Genomic DNA, 16,599 nt, shown 5'->3' with positions numbered 1-16,599 from the left:
TAAAGGGATATAGGAGCTTCTTTGTTAGACAAGGGCTAATTAGGCCTAATTAAAGAGGTAGTGAGTGATGAAAGTGTTCACCAGTCACATGGTGGGAACTTGAGGTTGTTAGCCATTCAATAACTTCAAAAAGGGTATCTAAAAGTGTCAAAAAATTGATATGTTGTTTGGGAATTTTGGGAACTGAATGTTGATTTCAGGTTGAGAAGGGCTACTAGGTAGGTCTAGAAAGGTTGTAATAGAAGAATGATGAAAGATGAGAGGATGGAAGTTTATGGGGAGTTGTAACATGTCAAATATACTATGTTAAGATGGTCTAAGGTGTTAAGATCAATGCACGAGGTCTAGGTTGAGTTTTAGTATGTTGGAGGCATGAGGTACACTAGGTGGCCTAGAATGGTATTACTACTTGAGAGTTTGGAATAAGGAAGTGGGAAGGTGAACTTGATTGGAAAGGTTGTGGGAGTGATTTACAAATTCAGAGAACTTTGTTTGACCTTTGAGTAGGACTAATTCCTTGAGATGATTCCAAGTTTCTTGTTGAATCCTCGAGTTGAATTAGCCTACTTAAGGTGATAGTGGAGGGCTCTACATCGGATAAACAATAATGTCATACATGAACAAACATATAATATAAAAAGATAACCAATAATGTCATATATTAACAAACACATAATATATTATGATAACCAATAATGTCGTACATGAAAAAACATATCATATATTAACCAATAATGTCATGCATCAAATAAATGTCATACATCAAATATAAAATGTCATAGATACATCAAATGTATATCGAATATGTCCACTGATATAAAATCCAACATATATGTCTGATGATGCCTATACATGTATGTCTATCAACTATATCTTTTCCTTCCCTCAAGTGGAAGGAAACAAATCTCTAGAGGTCTTCGATCGTTGTGTGGAGGGAGACGATGGTGATGACAAGGTCTTCCTCACACACTCGCTCGTCCTCTTGTTGAGGCTCTTCTCTAACTCGAGCTAATACAAACAAAATAGATATGAATCAATAATTATTATACATTGAAATCAAATATATGTACAGACAAAATTAATTATTTTCTTACCACCATCATATAGTCGCTCTGCAAGTCCGATTCGAAGGCTCATGGATGATTGGGTGTGACAAGACCTTACAACAATTGAATCAATATAATCACTTATAAATAACATTAGGAATTTTGATACTAACTATTATAAACTAAAATTAAAACCAAGAAATTTTTTTCATACCTCAGTTAATGGCCATGAACTAGCCATAACTGCAACCACTCCATGATTGATGGACTGCCAAAGATGAGGAAGAGTCTTAGATGTCAAGAGTTGCATGTCATACAATACACATTAAATGTAACATGAAACATGAAACAAATATAATCAAATGAATTAAATTAACATGAAACAAATGTACCTCTATGAAGCTCGTGTCACGTCTCGGCTTAGAGTCTGTAGTGAATGTCGACGATCCTGTAGAGAACTGATGCACATGCATAATTTTTTTTATCAATCCTTCATATGATTACTTAATAAATATATGTATTCATTTAAATGATTAAATTGATCCATACCTTTGGACTTGTCGACGAGACAAAAAATGGGGTCGGAGGATTGCTACTAGGGCTACCAACACTCTGAACCTAAATTTTGAACAATGTCAATACATGCTAATTAATTAGTCATTCACTATACATATGAAATGTGATCAAATTAGTTTATTATAATTGTAATTTACCTGTGTATCAATGCCAAATGTATCATTCAGGAATTGATCAGTCACTAGCCCATCATTCACACCATCTCCAACATGACTGCCAAATGTGCATAAGGATCTGCATGATGTGCACATGTGATCGAGATGTGCAGAAGGCTCCTCCTCAACTAATGGACTCATGCAATGAATCAGGGTCTGCGTCAAAGCACTAATAGTCCCTAGAGCACTGGCCTCTACATGTTTCTTCACAACTGAAGGAATAGTCATATGCTCACCCTATAGCTTGATCACAGGTGCCCTAACTACATTAGGGTCACGATGTGCCCCCAACCTCTCAAATGATGACCCCCCACCTCTACCCTGAGAGTCTAATATATCAAAATAATTGGGGATCTTCCCAAGGACAAACTCAAAATACAATTTCCTTAAGAAATACATTGGGACTTCGTGATTATTGCAAGGGGGGGCATCAAAAAATATCCACCATCTATCCCAAAAATTATTTTTAATACCATTGTGTATGCACCAATGGATGGGGAACCATTTAGTACCCTCTCTAATAGTATCTTGTTCACCAGAATTTCTAAATAATGCACAAATCCTACCTTTTGGTATATCTTTTTTCTTAACATCTTGATATGATAACTTATTTTTATAATATCTTTTTTGTTCATTCCTCTTAACCTGCCAAACATCTAACTGACCACTAATAGAAGCTATGTGGGTCTTAATGGACTTGAGGGAGGATGCCAATTGAGATCTCATTGGATTGGTTTGTCCATAAGCTTTCAACCTACTAATGAGTGCTTCTAATTTGGTTTTGCCTCTTTCTATTTCATTTAAAATGTTTTCTTATGTGCCAGGAGGAGGTCTTGCAATTGGTTCAGGTTGCGAAATTTGTTGTTCTCGTTGTGAAGGGTTTTGGTTTTAATATTCTTGAGGGTTTTCGTTTGGATCTTGTTGAGGATTTTGGTTTTGACCTTCTTGGGGATTTGTTGGTTCATCATTCACATTTCCTGATAAGAAATCAATTGAAATCTAAATAAATAAACAAATTTAAAGAAAATTTGAAAAAACCTACAAAACAATATAAAAAACATATAAAACAATGTAAAAAGAAAGTTAGATAACATATGGTGTGCTCGTGATCTCGAACTTCGACGGTGAGGAGGCATATTGGCAAGGTGGGTGGTGAAAATCTTGTATTCTCTTAATCTGTGTACGTGCTATGAGGAGGGAAAATTGGAAAATAGAGGAGAAATGAATGGGCTACGGGTATGCAACCCATTTATAATATGTTGGTTTTTTATAAAGTGCATACATACTATAGTGTGTACGCGTTATGGCTCAGGTTACCCTAGCCATTATTAGAAGAAGAAAAAATGTGTCACCTTTTTGGCACCATAACTTGGTGCAATACTCTATTGCAATCATGAAATTGAAGATTGTTGCTCCACTAATGGTATTTGTAGATAGAAAATTGTTCCAAGGACTCCATAAGAAAATGGAGTGGCTGAATGCATGAACAAGACTATAATGGAGCATGCAAAGAGCATGAGGTTGCATGTTGGGTTGCCTTTACACATGTGGTTAGAGGCTGTTAATACTGTTGTATATTTGATTAATAGAGATCCCTCTATTCCTTTAGGTTGTGGTATTCTAGAGGAAGCATGGACTGGTAAGAAGGTGAGTTATTCTTTTCTCAAAACCTTCGGTTGTGAAGCATTTGCTCGCATAGATTTTGAAAATAGAACCAAGCTAGAAGCTAAGTCAAAGAAATGTGCATTTGTTGGATATGGAACTAATGAATTTTTTTATAGGATTTTAAATTTAAAAATTCATAAAATTGTAAGAAGTAGGGATGTATATTCAATGAGAAAAGTGTTGTAAAAAGATCTGAGAAGAAAGAAGATGATTATGTAGCATTGGAAGATACTCCAAAAGTTGATGGTCTAGCCATTCCTCATGATGTGGAACAACTGAAACAACAAATATCACACACACACACACACACACACACATCGGTGAATAATAGATAGTCAACAAGGAAAATTAGACCTCTAGAAAGATTCTCTCCCTCTTTGTATTCAATTTTACTTACTGATGCTGGTGAACCTGAATGTTATGATGAAGCTGTATAGGTGGTTACTAAGATTCAGTGTGAGTCTGCAATGAAAGACAAAATGGACTCTTTGATGAAGAATAAGACATGGGATTTATGCTAGTTGCATGTAGGTAAAAGGGCTTTACAAAATAAGTGGGTTTATAGGTTAAAAGAAGAGGATGGAGGTAAGAAAAGATTTAAAGCCAAGTTAGTTGTAAAAGAATTTGCACAGAAACATGGCATTAATTTTGATGAGATATTTTCTCCTGTTGTTAAGATGACTCCTATCCATACTATTTTAAGTATTGTGGTTACTGAAGATTTTTATTTAGAGCAACTTGATGTTAAAATAACATTCCTTCATGGTGATTTGGATGAAGAGATATGTATGGCTTAGCCACGGGGATTTGAGGTCAAAGGTAAGGAGAACTTAGTGTGTAAATTGAAAAAAAGTTTATATGGCTTGAAGCAAACACCTCGACAATGGTATCTGAAATTTGACAGTTTTATGCATGAGCATGGATATCACAAGTGTCATTCAGATCATTGTGTTTATTTTAAGAGGTTGGATGATGACAACTACATTATTTTACGTTTATATGTTAATGATATGCTTGTAGTTGGGTCTAACATGGATCATATTAAGGGGCTCAAACACCAGTTAGAAAATGCATTTGCTATGAAGGATTTGGAGGTAGCAAAAAAAATTCTTGGTATGAAGATTTACAGAGATAGGAAGAGTAGAACATTGATGCTATCTCAGCCTAATTATGTGGAGAAGGTGTTGCAACATTTCTCTATGGAGAATGCTAAATTTTTCAGCACACCTTTACCTGGTCATTTGAAGTTGACTAGGAAAATTTGTCCCAAGACACAAGAAGAGGAGGATAAGATGTTCAAGGTACCCTATGCTTCAGTTGTAAAAAGCTTGGTGTATGCTATGGTATGTACTAAGCCAGATATTGCACATGTAGTGGGAGTTGTTAGCAAGTATATGAGTCATCCAGGAATTGAGCATTGGAATGCAATCAAATGGATTCTCAGATATTTGAGAGGAACATCCAATAAGTGTTTACACTTTGGGGGCTCTACTACTGATTTATAGGGCTATGTTGACTCAGATTTGATAGGGAATATTGATACCAGGCGGAGTACTACAGGTTATGTCTTTACTATTGGTGGGGCATTTGTGAGCTCAGTTTCAAGGTTACAGAAGGGTAATGCTTTATCCACTACAGAGGCAGAGTATGTTGCTACTACAGAGGTAGCCAAGGAGATGATATGGCCTCAGTTCTTCTTGGAAGAATTGGGACACCCTCAAAAGGATAATTATTTGTTTACAGATAGTTAGAGTGTCATTCATCTTGCAAAGAATTCAGCTCTGCATTCTAAGACAAAACACATTCAGTTGCTATACCATTTCATTTAGTCGGTTTTGGAGGATGGATAGTTAAAGCTAGCAAAGATACATATAGATGACAATCTAGCAAATATGTTTACAAATGTAGTAACAAGGGAGAATTTGAACTCTTCAACTTCGGTTTATCTTCTAGACTGCACATGAATAAAAAAACAACAAGGTCCAGGGTGGTTTGATCTAGTGGGAGCCTCATGGAGTAGCGGCATAGCTATAGGATCAGTCTCCAAGTGGGAGATTGTTGTTTAGTGTGGAGCCTAATCAGTCCCAAAGTGGGAGATTGTTAGATTGTGGTGACTGATCAAGAAAGTGTTGTACATACTTCATAATTTTATCAAAATTTTGGGCTAACATGTAATTATTAATTATAACCCTAAAGTGGTTTAATACTTGTATAAAAGGGCTTAGGATTAGGGATTGTTTCATAGTTTTGATGTGAAAATTAGTTCTTGCGACAGTATTGAGGTGTAAGGGATTACGAATTGTAATAAGGTTGTAATCATTGGATCATAATATTATCAAACTTGTTGTTTGGTGGACGTAGCCTAGCAATTGGGTGAACCAAGCTAAATCTTGGTGTCTTATGTTCTTTTCTATGTGATCGATTATTTTCTGTTATTGGTTATATTTGCATGTAATTGTTATTTCTATTCGTTGTTTAATCCTAACAATATTCACACATTTGACACCAAGATTTTTAATGTGGAAGTCCTCTAAAGGGAAAAACCACTTGGGACCGACAAGCCAAAATTTTCATGCTTCTAAAGTGATCTCTGCTAGGAGCCAACCTTGTTAAAGTTTTACATACACATTATTAATGTGACCTTGTTAGAGGATTTACACCAAATGATCATCTAGAACTTATCAGTCCATCCTGTCTAAAGAGTGGCCTATGCTAAAGGACTTATAAACACAACTAATCAATGTTATAATATAGAATTTCACAAACTTATTAGTTCCACTTAGTCAAGAGATTTTTTTGCTACAATGATTAGAAAGTAATATATAGTAATAATAATTTGTTACGTATAACAGTACCTTTTTTGTTCAGATCTCCTTTCTTCTCGGTCTCTTTCTGATCTCTCTCCTCTATTCTATTTACTTTCCAATTCACTCCTCTATTCCTTCTTTCAACCCTACTTTGAATTATTTTATTCCCTTCTCAACTCACCTAGCTTCTTTCAGCTTTCAACAACTTCGCACTTTAATCTCCTTTATTAGTATTTGATCAGCAACATCAACATCAACATTGGCAACCAAAAACTTGATTCATCTCCTCCTTAAATAGTAGTCTTTATGCTTCCAAATTCTTCCAATTATTGTAGCTTAATCATGATTGTTGATCTCAGGTTCATACCAAATGCATTGAATCTAGACGCTCAGAAAATAAAACTTTCATATAACTTTGTGTCCATCCTTATCCTTCTTTAATCTCCATCATTAGATCTTCATTGTATTTTTCGAAACATTGATCCTGTAACAAACTTTGACTCATGCCTTTGAACATCTCAAACATTCCATATTTCTATCATAAGTCGGCCTAAGATTCCATGTTTACAGTCTTTTCCTTCTTATTGTTACTCGATAAATATAATATTTCACTTGGGCAATATAGCACTTGTATAATACTAAACTTACTTAGGCAATACTGAACTTTGTATTTTCTTAGCCAACTAGTCAATGAACATTGTAGTCACTCAATGAATATTGTCTTCCTTCTTTAACCTTGTCACTTAGTGCAACTTGTGTAGCACATTACATTACAAAATTGCATGATTATAAAACAATCAATTAAACCAACAATACATTATCACTATCCAATTCATTCAAGTGCCCATTGAATACCATACTTATCAATTATGTCTTCAACATACTTTCTTCAAATCCTCTTCATCAATCAAATGATATGGCACTCTATCGAATTAACATAATGTCTAACCAACTATGACTTGACATCAATGACAACATAACAACTGATATGACTCTTTTGCATACATTCATAGCATCATCAAATACATTATCAGTTGGGGCTATCAATATGTCCCTTTGGCATTGATGAAAACACATAACATATGATTTTATAGTACAAAATATTAGATAACATAATTAAATGTATGCATCAACAAAAATACAATTATTCAATTCTTTGTCATCATTCTGATTCTCAACAATAGATGTACTCAGTATGTATCTTCAGCAGCATCAATCTTCATTCAACATTTCTCCCCTTTAGGATATGATATTTCTTCTATTTAACATCATTACTCTTCATCATTCTCTTCATTTATTACTTCTCACCCCCTTTGGGTATACTTCTCCCTTTTTGGTTCACCTCTTCCCCTTTGACAAAAATGCCAAAGGTCACTCTAAGTTCCAATGTGAAACTTATAAAACCTTGTAGTTATCATTGTACTTTGTATGTATAGTGTACATCAGTTTCATCATGGTCTTCTTCACAACTTTAGGAATTTCCTAAAGAATGAACTCTTGCATCAACTGCACAAAGATATTTCTATTCATCCATGAATTGATGCAAAATGCACCCTTCACCTAGTGAAATTTGGATAAGGATAGGATCCCCTTTTACTTCTTAGATGCTCAAAATTATCCTTAGGCAATTTCTTGGTAAGCATGTCTACAATTTGTTGTTTAGACTTCACATACAAGCCTTACTTGTTTCTCTTGTACTTTCTCTCTTAGATAATGATACTTTATTGAAATATGCTTCGTTTTTGCATGCATCATTGTAATTTTTGATAAATTTATTGCACTAGTGTTATCACAATAAATAGTAACAGGATCAGTTATCTCTTCTTGCATACCTTCCAAAAGTCACTTAATCGATGTACGATATTTGAACAATTGATCGAAGCATCAACATACTCATCTTTAGCAATTGATTGTGAAATGCAACTTTGTTTCTTTTTTATCCATTTATTCAATGTTTCTTCCAAAAAGAAAGCTCCACCACTTGTGTTTTTTCTATCATGAATATTACCAACCCAATCAACATCCATGTCGACTCTAAGATTAAAGTCATCATCTTGTTTATACAATAGAGTATAATCTTAAATAGTTCCTTTTAGATATATGAATATCCTCTTTACTTCAGTCATGTGTGTTTCCTTAGTATTAGAGGAAAACCTTGCAACAATTCAAAGAGCATGTGCAATATCTGGTCTACTGTATAAAACAAACTATAGTTTTCCAATCATGGATCTATATTATGTTTCATTTACCTCTCCAATAGTGTCTTCTTTTAATAGTTTCACTCTAGTCACCATAGGTGTATTGACTATCTTAGACTCGTCCATTCCAAAGTCTTCAAATTTCCTTTACATACTTAAGATTGAGTTACATATATACCTTTCCTTGTTTGATGAACTTACAAATTAATGAAAATTTTAATCTCACTTCCAACACCATATTTTTAGATTCACATTTCAAATACATATTATTGTTCTCACTTGTTGTAGAAAATCCAATCTTAATCAAATTAGAATATAACCTCTCATACCATGCTCTTGGTGCTTATTTTGATTAAGTAAAAAAAGGTTTTGAAAGGACCCAAAACCTTGTACAAAGGGACAAGAAAGATATAACAATGAATGATCTTAATACAATTGTGGAACACCACCATATCTTAATACAACTATGGAACACCACCTGACAAAGTAGAGGGACACACCAAAGTTCCCGACAAGAGGACTAATAATCCAAAAAGCCACAGACCATCAAGATTTACATTTTGGTTCAATCTTTTGAGAACGTAAAGACATATCAAACGAAAGTTTGTAAGATTTGACTTTTTTTCCTTTAACTGATGTCCATCCATCCTCCACCTTGCCAGCAGCCTTCTGCTAATCCCCAGGGCAAACCACTGAAAAAGGGGTTGCACCACTACTAACCCCCAAAACTCTCATAGTAGGAGATAAAACTATTGAATCAGTACTAGCAACAGTGTTTTGGACAGAGTCAATAGCAGAATGGACAACAACATTCTGAATCAAAGCCGCCAAAGGGACAACATTCAAATCATCAAATTCAGCAGCAAAAGAAGGGACAACAACAATATTCTAAGTCAAATCCACCATAGGGACAACATTCAAATCATCAAAGATAGCTACAGAATCCTCGGCCAAAGAAAGATCATGTTGAGAAGAGCTATCCATCCCATCCACATTAGTGAATACTTTCTAAATTGTATAGTGATCCTCCGAAACCCCCAACCACCAAGAAGGTGATTTCTTCGATCTAACCTTGTCAGAGGAGCATTGTGCAAGGAGATGGTCGATCTTATGATATTTCCTACATTTGAAGGGAATATCCTCATAATCAAGAAGTTGAATCTAAGAACCATTGGAGAAGCTAACTTAATTTTTTTAGGGAGCCCCTTGGAGACATCAATCTCCAAAAGAATGCAAGCATATGTCATCCTATACACATTGGAAGACTTTGAATCAACCAACAAGAAGTCCTCAAGGGCCTCCCCTACAGCCTCCAAGACTGAATCTAGCCAAAAGTGAAGGGGAAGATTCAACTGCCTTACCTAGAGAGGAATCTTATTAAAGGATTTAACAGTCAAATTAAAATCTTGTTACCAAGGTTTGGCCATCAGGGAGAACCTCTCCTCCCAAGAGAAACCACGATACAAGATGGAATTTATATCTTCAGCATTTGCAAATTTCACAATAAAAAAAACCCTTGCCACAAGGTAAATCTGAACTAAATCCGAAATGATTGGTTCCCAATATTTGGAAATCCAAGCATGAAAATCTAAAAGAGAGGGCCAAAAACCCCTAAAATGAAAAATAACAGTAGTAGAAGAGTAATGCTCCACATATTTGGAAATCTCATTAACAATTTATGAATCTAGATGAAGCACAAGTGGGTTACTTACAAAAACAAGCACAATCAAATGGAGCCCCCTCTTCACAATAGGACCACCAATACCTGCCTCAAAAGAAGCCACATTTGCATAAGAAATTGCAGATCTCCCCACAACAACCCAAGCCCCAGGGTAAGCATTAGGAGAATGAAGAGCATCCACAACAGGTGCAGTCAAAGCAAAAACTATAGTAGCAATCTGAGCCACAATAGGAGGATGAAGAGAATCCATAGCCGCAACTTGAGAACAATGAGCATCCCCAGTAGTAGCCTGAGGATGATGGGCAGAAGAATCAATAGTCTGAAACCCAGCGTGAGCAGTGTGGCTAGGAGCAGGAGTGAGAGCCTTCACAAGAACCATTTCCAAAGTAGCCACAATAGTAAGTTCTTAGCTTGTTATGGTGTTTTTTTCAATCCATATAATGCCTTATTCAATTTGCAAACCATGTTCCTCTAATCAGGTTTAATGAATCCTTCAGGTTGTTCAATGAAGACTTCTTCTTCAAGTATTCGATTGAGAAATGTTGATGTGACTTCCATTTGATAAACTTTGAATTTCTTGTAGGTGGCATAGGCTAGCAATATTCTTCCACCTTCCAATCTAGTCACAGGTGCAAAAGTCTCATCATAATCTATTCCTTCTTCTTATGCATAACTATTGCAAATGAGTCTTGCCTTGTTTATTACCACTTCTCCAATTTTAGTTACCTTATTCGTAAAAATCTATTTGGTTCCTATCACTTTCTTGTCAGCAGGTCTCAGTATTAATGTTCATGTATTGTTCTTTGTCTAATCAATATCTTCATTCATAGCATTTATCTAATCCTCATCATCCAATGCAACCTTAACTCTTCTTGGCTCAAAATTAGATATTAAACAAGTATTGTCTCTTAACTTACTTCTTGTCTATACTCCAAAACTTCTATCACCAATAATTTGTTCTAGGGAATGATTATTTCTCACATATTTGGCCAATATAGGTTCAGTTCTCTAATTCTTAGCATTTCTCCACTTGGTAGGGGTTCAACTTCTTTCTTAGGTCGTATTGTTTGGTGCTCAGGTAAAGCAATTTGAAACTCCTGTGACATTGTTTGGTGCTCGATGACTCTTTGTTGTAACCTAGGTAGTGTGTTTGGTGCATCTTCATACACATACACAAAATTGTTGTAATCTTTAGGTTCCTTCTTGCTATCCACATCATTCCTTTCTTCAAACTCATCAATTCTTACATTTTCACTTTCAATCATCTTGTTAGTAGTTTTGTCCAAACATTTGTAAGTTTTTCTTTTAGATGAATAACCATGGGATATACCTTCACCTCCTTATAAATAAAATTTACCATTCCTTGCATCCTTGTGAATATAACACCTACTTCCAAAGATTTTGAAATAACTTACATTCGTTGTATGACCATACCAGAGTTCATAGGGTGTTTTATTTTATCTTTTCTTCAACCGAACTTAGTTGAGAGTATAGATTATATCATGTTATGGGTTACTGTTCATTAGTATTAATTTCGATGAATTATGTTAGTTACTATAATCTCCATATATACATACTTTTAATAATAAATATATTAAATTTTATTTACAATTTGAGCTTATGATTTCTAATGTCTTTAATTTACTATGATTTGAAATGTAAACATGGTTAATTTATTTTGCATATTTTATTAATTCAAAATTTGGTTTTCATTTATTTATAATTAGGTATAAAATGAAACATTATTAGGGTTCCAAGTGTCTAATATTGGGTGACATCTTGTTTTGGCTACTTTTTGGCCTATATGGACATAATGACTTCTACAAAATTAGTTGTTATTGGTGAGAAGCTAAAACCTTAGCTTTAAGCAATCAAGCCACATATGAGAACAACCAAAATAATTTGATTTTTTTTACATCATTTGGTCCCTCAATTGAACATGCAAAGTTAGGTATAATCATTACCGGTATCTTCCCCTAACAATTATCAAGATAAACCCAAAATAATGGTAATTTAACTTGGTTTTAATCATTAAATTTGAAAATATTTGTGGAGGTGTGAACTTGCATTTATCAACACATTTCCTAGTGTACCATGGTTGACATCATACAAATGGTGACTATAGAACACGAAAATTCCTAGTGTACCAAAATCACATTGTAAGTCAATGTGTTTCTTCAAAGACAATATGAGGTGAGGTGATGTGCTTGTTTCCCATGTTTTTAGAAGAGGCCCAAGTAATTAGATTATTTTCCTCATAAAGTCTCACTATGCATCTACACATAGGGTTCTCTGGGGCTTATTTAGCAAGCTCATCAACTAAACCATTCCCTTGTGAGAAATTTTGTGATCTAAGAACTTGCTAATCAACTCAAGAATTAGTTTGAGCCATTTATCAAGTTTCCAATTGGAACTACTATTCTCCCTAATGGCATTGATTATGATTAGAGAAACACACAAGGCATTAATCATGATTAGAGAAAACTCCAATTCCAATCCTAGTAGTGCTACTCTAAATTCTGCAAAATTGTTAAAGGAGATCTCTATATATTCAGATTTTTGTGTCAACTTGATTACCTTGTGGTCCCTCACAATATAACCAACTTGGTTCCAAATTTCCTATTGAAATTCCATTGCTCTTAAATATGTGAAGATTTTTAACAATTCAACCCCTCACTTCGGAAAAATGTTTTAAATTAGTTTTGTGTTTCATATTGCATTATTAGTAAGTTTTGTCACCTACCTTGCAATCTTTTGATTAGAAAGACTCTTTATATATAACCTATATTATAATAGAATGGAGGATAACTGATATTGAATATATGTATTAATTTATATAAATTTAACTTTAATCCAAATTTTAAGTTTCTCTATTTATAATTAAATAATTTAACCCAAAAATTTAATGAGAAACGTTATTTTCCTTCTTGTATGGTCCCCCTTTATTAAGGAGGCAATTGAACTTATTAAATAGTTTAAAGGATAACAGTCAGCAATCCTTTAAATAATGAAGAGAAAGGAATAAATATATAGAATCAATGGAACCTTCACACTAAACGATAAATGCAGAATTCGAAATTAGCCACCGGTCTTAGTAGACCAAGTCCCGTATCGTGGAAAAGATGCCATGACCACGAGTGTTTGAACAGATAATGCAGCAATGTCCTCCCGACATGTCAATTTGTAATGGTCCCCGAAACATAACAAATTCAACAAAATCATGTTTTTTAATTAAGTTTTTCAATGAAAAAATGTCTACAGTGAGAAGTATTACAGACCAATCACCTAAATATCAGTGGTATGGGATTAAATTTCTCAGTCAATATAGTGGGTTAAGCTCGGAAAACAAGGAAAACCATTATAATCTGGATAAGTTTCTCAGTCAATGTAGTTGGTCAAGCTTGAAAATAAGAGAAATATTATAGTTCGGACTAGTTTTCACTCTGCCTCCATCCCTAACTTTCTTCCTGAGAATCAATTTTTAAACCAGGATAGAGTTGGAGTTACTATTCCATCAATTTTTCTCACAGGTACCTTAAACTGAAACATCAATCTATGTGATAAGCCATCCTTACAAATCCGACTTCAATTTGTATCTTAATACGCTCCGTTAGATTCCCTTAATGGATTCAGTCCATATAATTGAAGTAGCCGGTAGTTCATAGAAGCTTTCATATGTTGGGAACTGCTAAAATTCAAGTTTAGTTTTTCCGCCACCATGTCAAGGATTAATATCTCAGCTTCATCAGTCTGGTTTCTCTGCGTTGTTTACAGCATTGGATGTTTTTTACTGGCAGCTCAAGTAATAGGAATCACAGATCCTATCGAAGGCAAGTTTAGTTTATGCAAAAAAATTCTTTTGAGTTAGTAACGTTTTGTGAATTGACTATTTAGCGTTGCCCTGTTTGAATATAACAGTTTCTGCAATAAGGTCACTTTCTGAGAGGTGGAAAATTGCTTCATCTGCAATATGGAATACCACAGATCCATGCTCTGGTCAGGCCAGTTCTAGTGCGGAGATAGGAAATCCTGGCATCAAGTGTGACTGCTCAGGAATCATCTGCCATGTTACACAAATGTAATGTAGTAATCTTGTTATTTTGATAGATAATTGGCCTAAGTCTAGATTAATTATTATTTGTTGTAATTAATTATTATAATGTGTTAAGCTCAAGTAGACTCCAACCAAAGACCTCCCACATGAAAGGCTCACAAATTACCATTATGCTCTACGGTAAATTTGTTGCTCAATGGAATGTATTGTTAATTATATACTTGATTTTTCTAATGACTAATTAAAACTTAAAACTAGGCCTTTCTGTTAGTAAAATGAGGCCCAGTTACTCCTTTGCAGTCCCAAGTGTGGATTATTTTTCCAACAAAGTGGTTTTCCAACTTTTCAATCAACATAGATCATATTCATCAATTATTTTGTTTGGAAAATCATGGTTAAGGTTTTGAAATGAATCAATGGGCCATTGGTCTGGTGGTGAAGTTGAATGGTTCTAAATAAGCCCACCAGAGATCAAGACTCGCTAAGTGTGTGGCTTCAAGATCATAAGAGATGAGGCCAAGATTATAGCCTGGATGGATTATAGCCTGGATGGATCTCAATGGAGAATCCATACAGTATGAGTATGACAGGTCTTATTCTGAAAGCTACAACACAACTTCACAACATGATTACAACTTAAAGGAGGGTAGGGGATTGAAGTCAAGTAAAACTCCTGATGCAGAGCCCTGTCCTGTCTCCAATATTGCACTTCAAACTGATGCAACAAACATATGAAAACTGAATAAAGTGGCCATTTTTCTTGACTATTCTGCATTTAATTCAAAGTATGGTTTTGTATTAAGTACATGGTTAAGGTTTTGAAATGAATCAATGGGCCATTGTTCTGGTGGTGAAGTTGAATGGTTCTAAATAAGCCCACCAGAGATCAAGACTCGCTAAGTGTGTGGCTTCAAGATCATAAGAGATGAGGCCAAGATTATAGCCTGGATAGATTTCGGGGGAGGCTCGCTGCCAATTGATATACTGACTCTGTGTCTGAGACTACCTTTGTGGATTTTTATTACAAATTTATTTCAAACATGTACTTTATAAATTATTCAAGTTGTGTACTCACATTTCTAACATCATGACCAGTCCTAGTTTTAAACTTGAATTTAATGGTTTACTAGTTTCTTAACAGTTTGTCCAACAAAATTTAGATGAACTTGATCTTGGCAATCCACTTACATCAGTGGATCTCAATGGAGAATCCATACAGTATGAGTATGACAGGTCTTATTCTGAAAGCTACAACACAACTTCACAACATGATTACAACTTAAAGGAGGGTAGGGGATTGAAGTCAAGTAAAACTCCTGATGCAGAGCCCTGTCCTGTCTCCGATATTGTACTTCAAACTGATGCAACAAACGTATGAAAACTGAATAAAGTGGCCATTTTTCTTGACTATTCTGCATTTAATTCAAAGTATGGCTTTGTAGTTATCTAACTGAAGATCAAAAGCAATAGGCAAGAGCTTACAATGATAACTTGTGAGTCTCTTATCCTGGAGGTCTTAAGTTCAAATTTACTCAAATTTCAACACTAATAATTAATTTCAACAAAGAAAAAAAAAACTAATCTAGACTTTGCGCCGTTACCTATAAAAAAAAAGTTAAAAACCAATAAAGGAAACTAAGTGTTTTACTCTTAGCTGAATTTGTCTGTTAGTTTGAGATTGTAGAGCTTTCTGAGTTTTCTAGAAGAATTAGAAAAGTTAAATCTATCTGGGAATTGTTGGATATCATCTCACTGATGGATCTCTATGAACAGAAACATCGATTTTATTTCTTTTCATATACAGTTCTCTATAAAGAATTTTTTCTTGAATATAATAGACAGTGGAAGCTTAAAATATTTGTAGCTAATAGCTATATATCTAGCTAGAAGGCGCAGGGCTGTATAAAAGAAGCCTTAGGCATAATAAGAGCCATATTTCAGTATCAGTCAATCACGTAAATTGAGTCAATTCAGTTAGTGTGTGACATGTTTATTGCACCTTGAACTGAATTATCCCAAAAAAATTTGAAAAGGCTTGACTAAATCTTGCTACACTGGTATTTTTTAAAAACTAACTTTCAAGTCTCCAAACATATGTTGATGGTAAGCAATTAGATTTTATTTTAATTTTTTAGTTTATTTTATCTAACAGAAATTAAGTTACTTTTATGCTGGCTGATACACTTAAGTAAGAAGATTTAATTGTTTTCCCACACTATAAAGTTATAAACCATGGTAATTTATCTCAATTTTCCTCGATTCAATCCTGAGACAGATTAAGAATTGATGAAATATTTGTTCAACTTAATCAAGTTCCTGTCACATCAGCTCAATTGTGTCGGCTTTATTTCAATCTTGAAATTTCCTTAAATTTCAATCCAGTTTTGTTATATTACTTTGACTTGGTATTTTTTTAT

At 34.4% G+C, this 16,599-nt stretch overlaps 2 protein-coding genes across 2 annotated transcripts in view; one reads left to right on the top strand and one right to left on the bottom strand.

The window, feature by feature from the left end:
- Positions 1–724: 724 nt before the first annotated feature.
- LOC149529186 (uncharacterized) lies at positions 725–5,960 on the bottom strand. The gene is made up of 6 exons (XM_089809293.1): positions 1,760–5,960; positions 1,596–1,664; positions 1,439–1,504; positions 1,261–1,314; positions 1,095–1,159; positions 725–1,008 (listed from the first exon to the last, which is right to left on the bottom strand). Exons 1-5 carry the CDS (start codon positions 2,003–2,005, stop codon positions 1,100–1,102), a joined length of 495 nt encoding a protein of 164 aa, XP_089665419.1. The 5' UTR covers positions 2,006–5,960; the 3' UTR covers positions 725–1,008; positions 1,095–1,099.
- Positions 5,961–13,428: 7,468 nt separating this feature from the next.
- LOC149529184 (uncharacterized) overlaps positions 13,429–16,599 on the top strand; it is a 184,279-nt gene continuing 181,108 nt past the window's right edge. Inside the window, exons 1-2 of the mRNA XM_089809814.1 lie at positions 13,429–13,958; positions 14,047–14,206. Of these exons, the coding sequence (XP_089665940.1) occupies positions 13,847–13,958; positions 14,047–14,206 (272 nt within the window). The 5' untranslated portion in view covers positions 13,429–13,846. The remainder of the gene's footprint in view (positions 13,959–14,046; positions 14,207–16,599) is intronic.

This window comes from Cupressus sempervirens, chromosome 11 (assembly GCF_028749045.1).
Source record: "Cupressus sempervirens isolate cs-2001-9-10 chromosome 11, ASM2874904v1, whole genome shotgun sequence".
NCBI classification, from domain to species: domain Eukaryota; kingdom Viridiplantae; phylum Streptophyta; class Pinopsida; order Cupressales; family Cupressaceae; genus Cupressus; species Cupressus sempervirens.
This window is presented reverse-complemented; position numbering and strand designations above follow the sequence as displayed.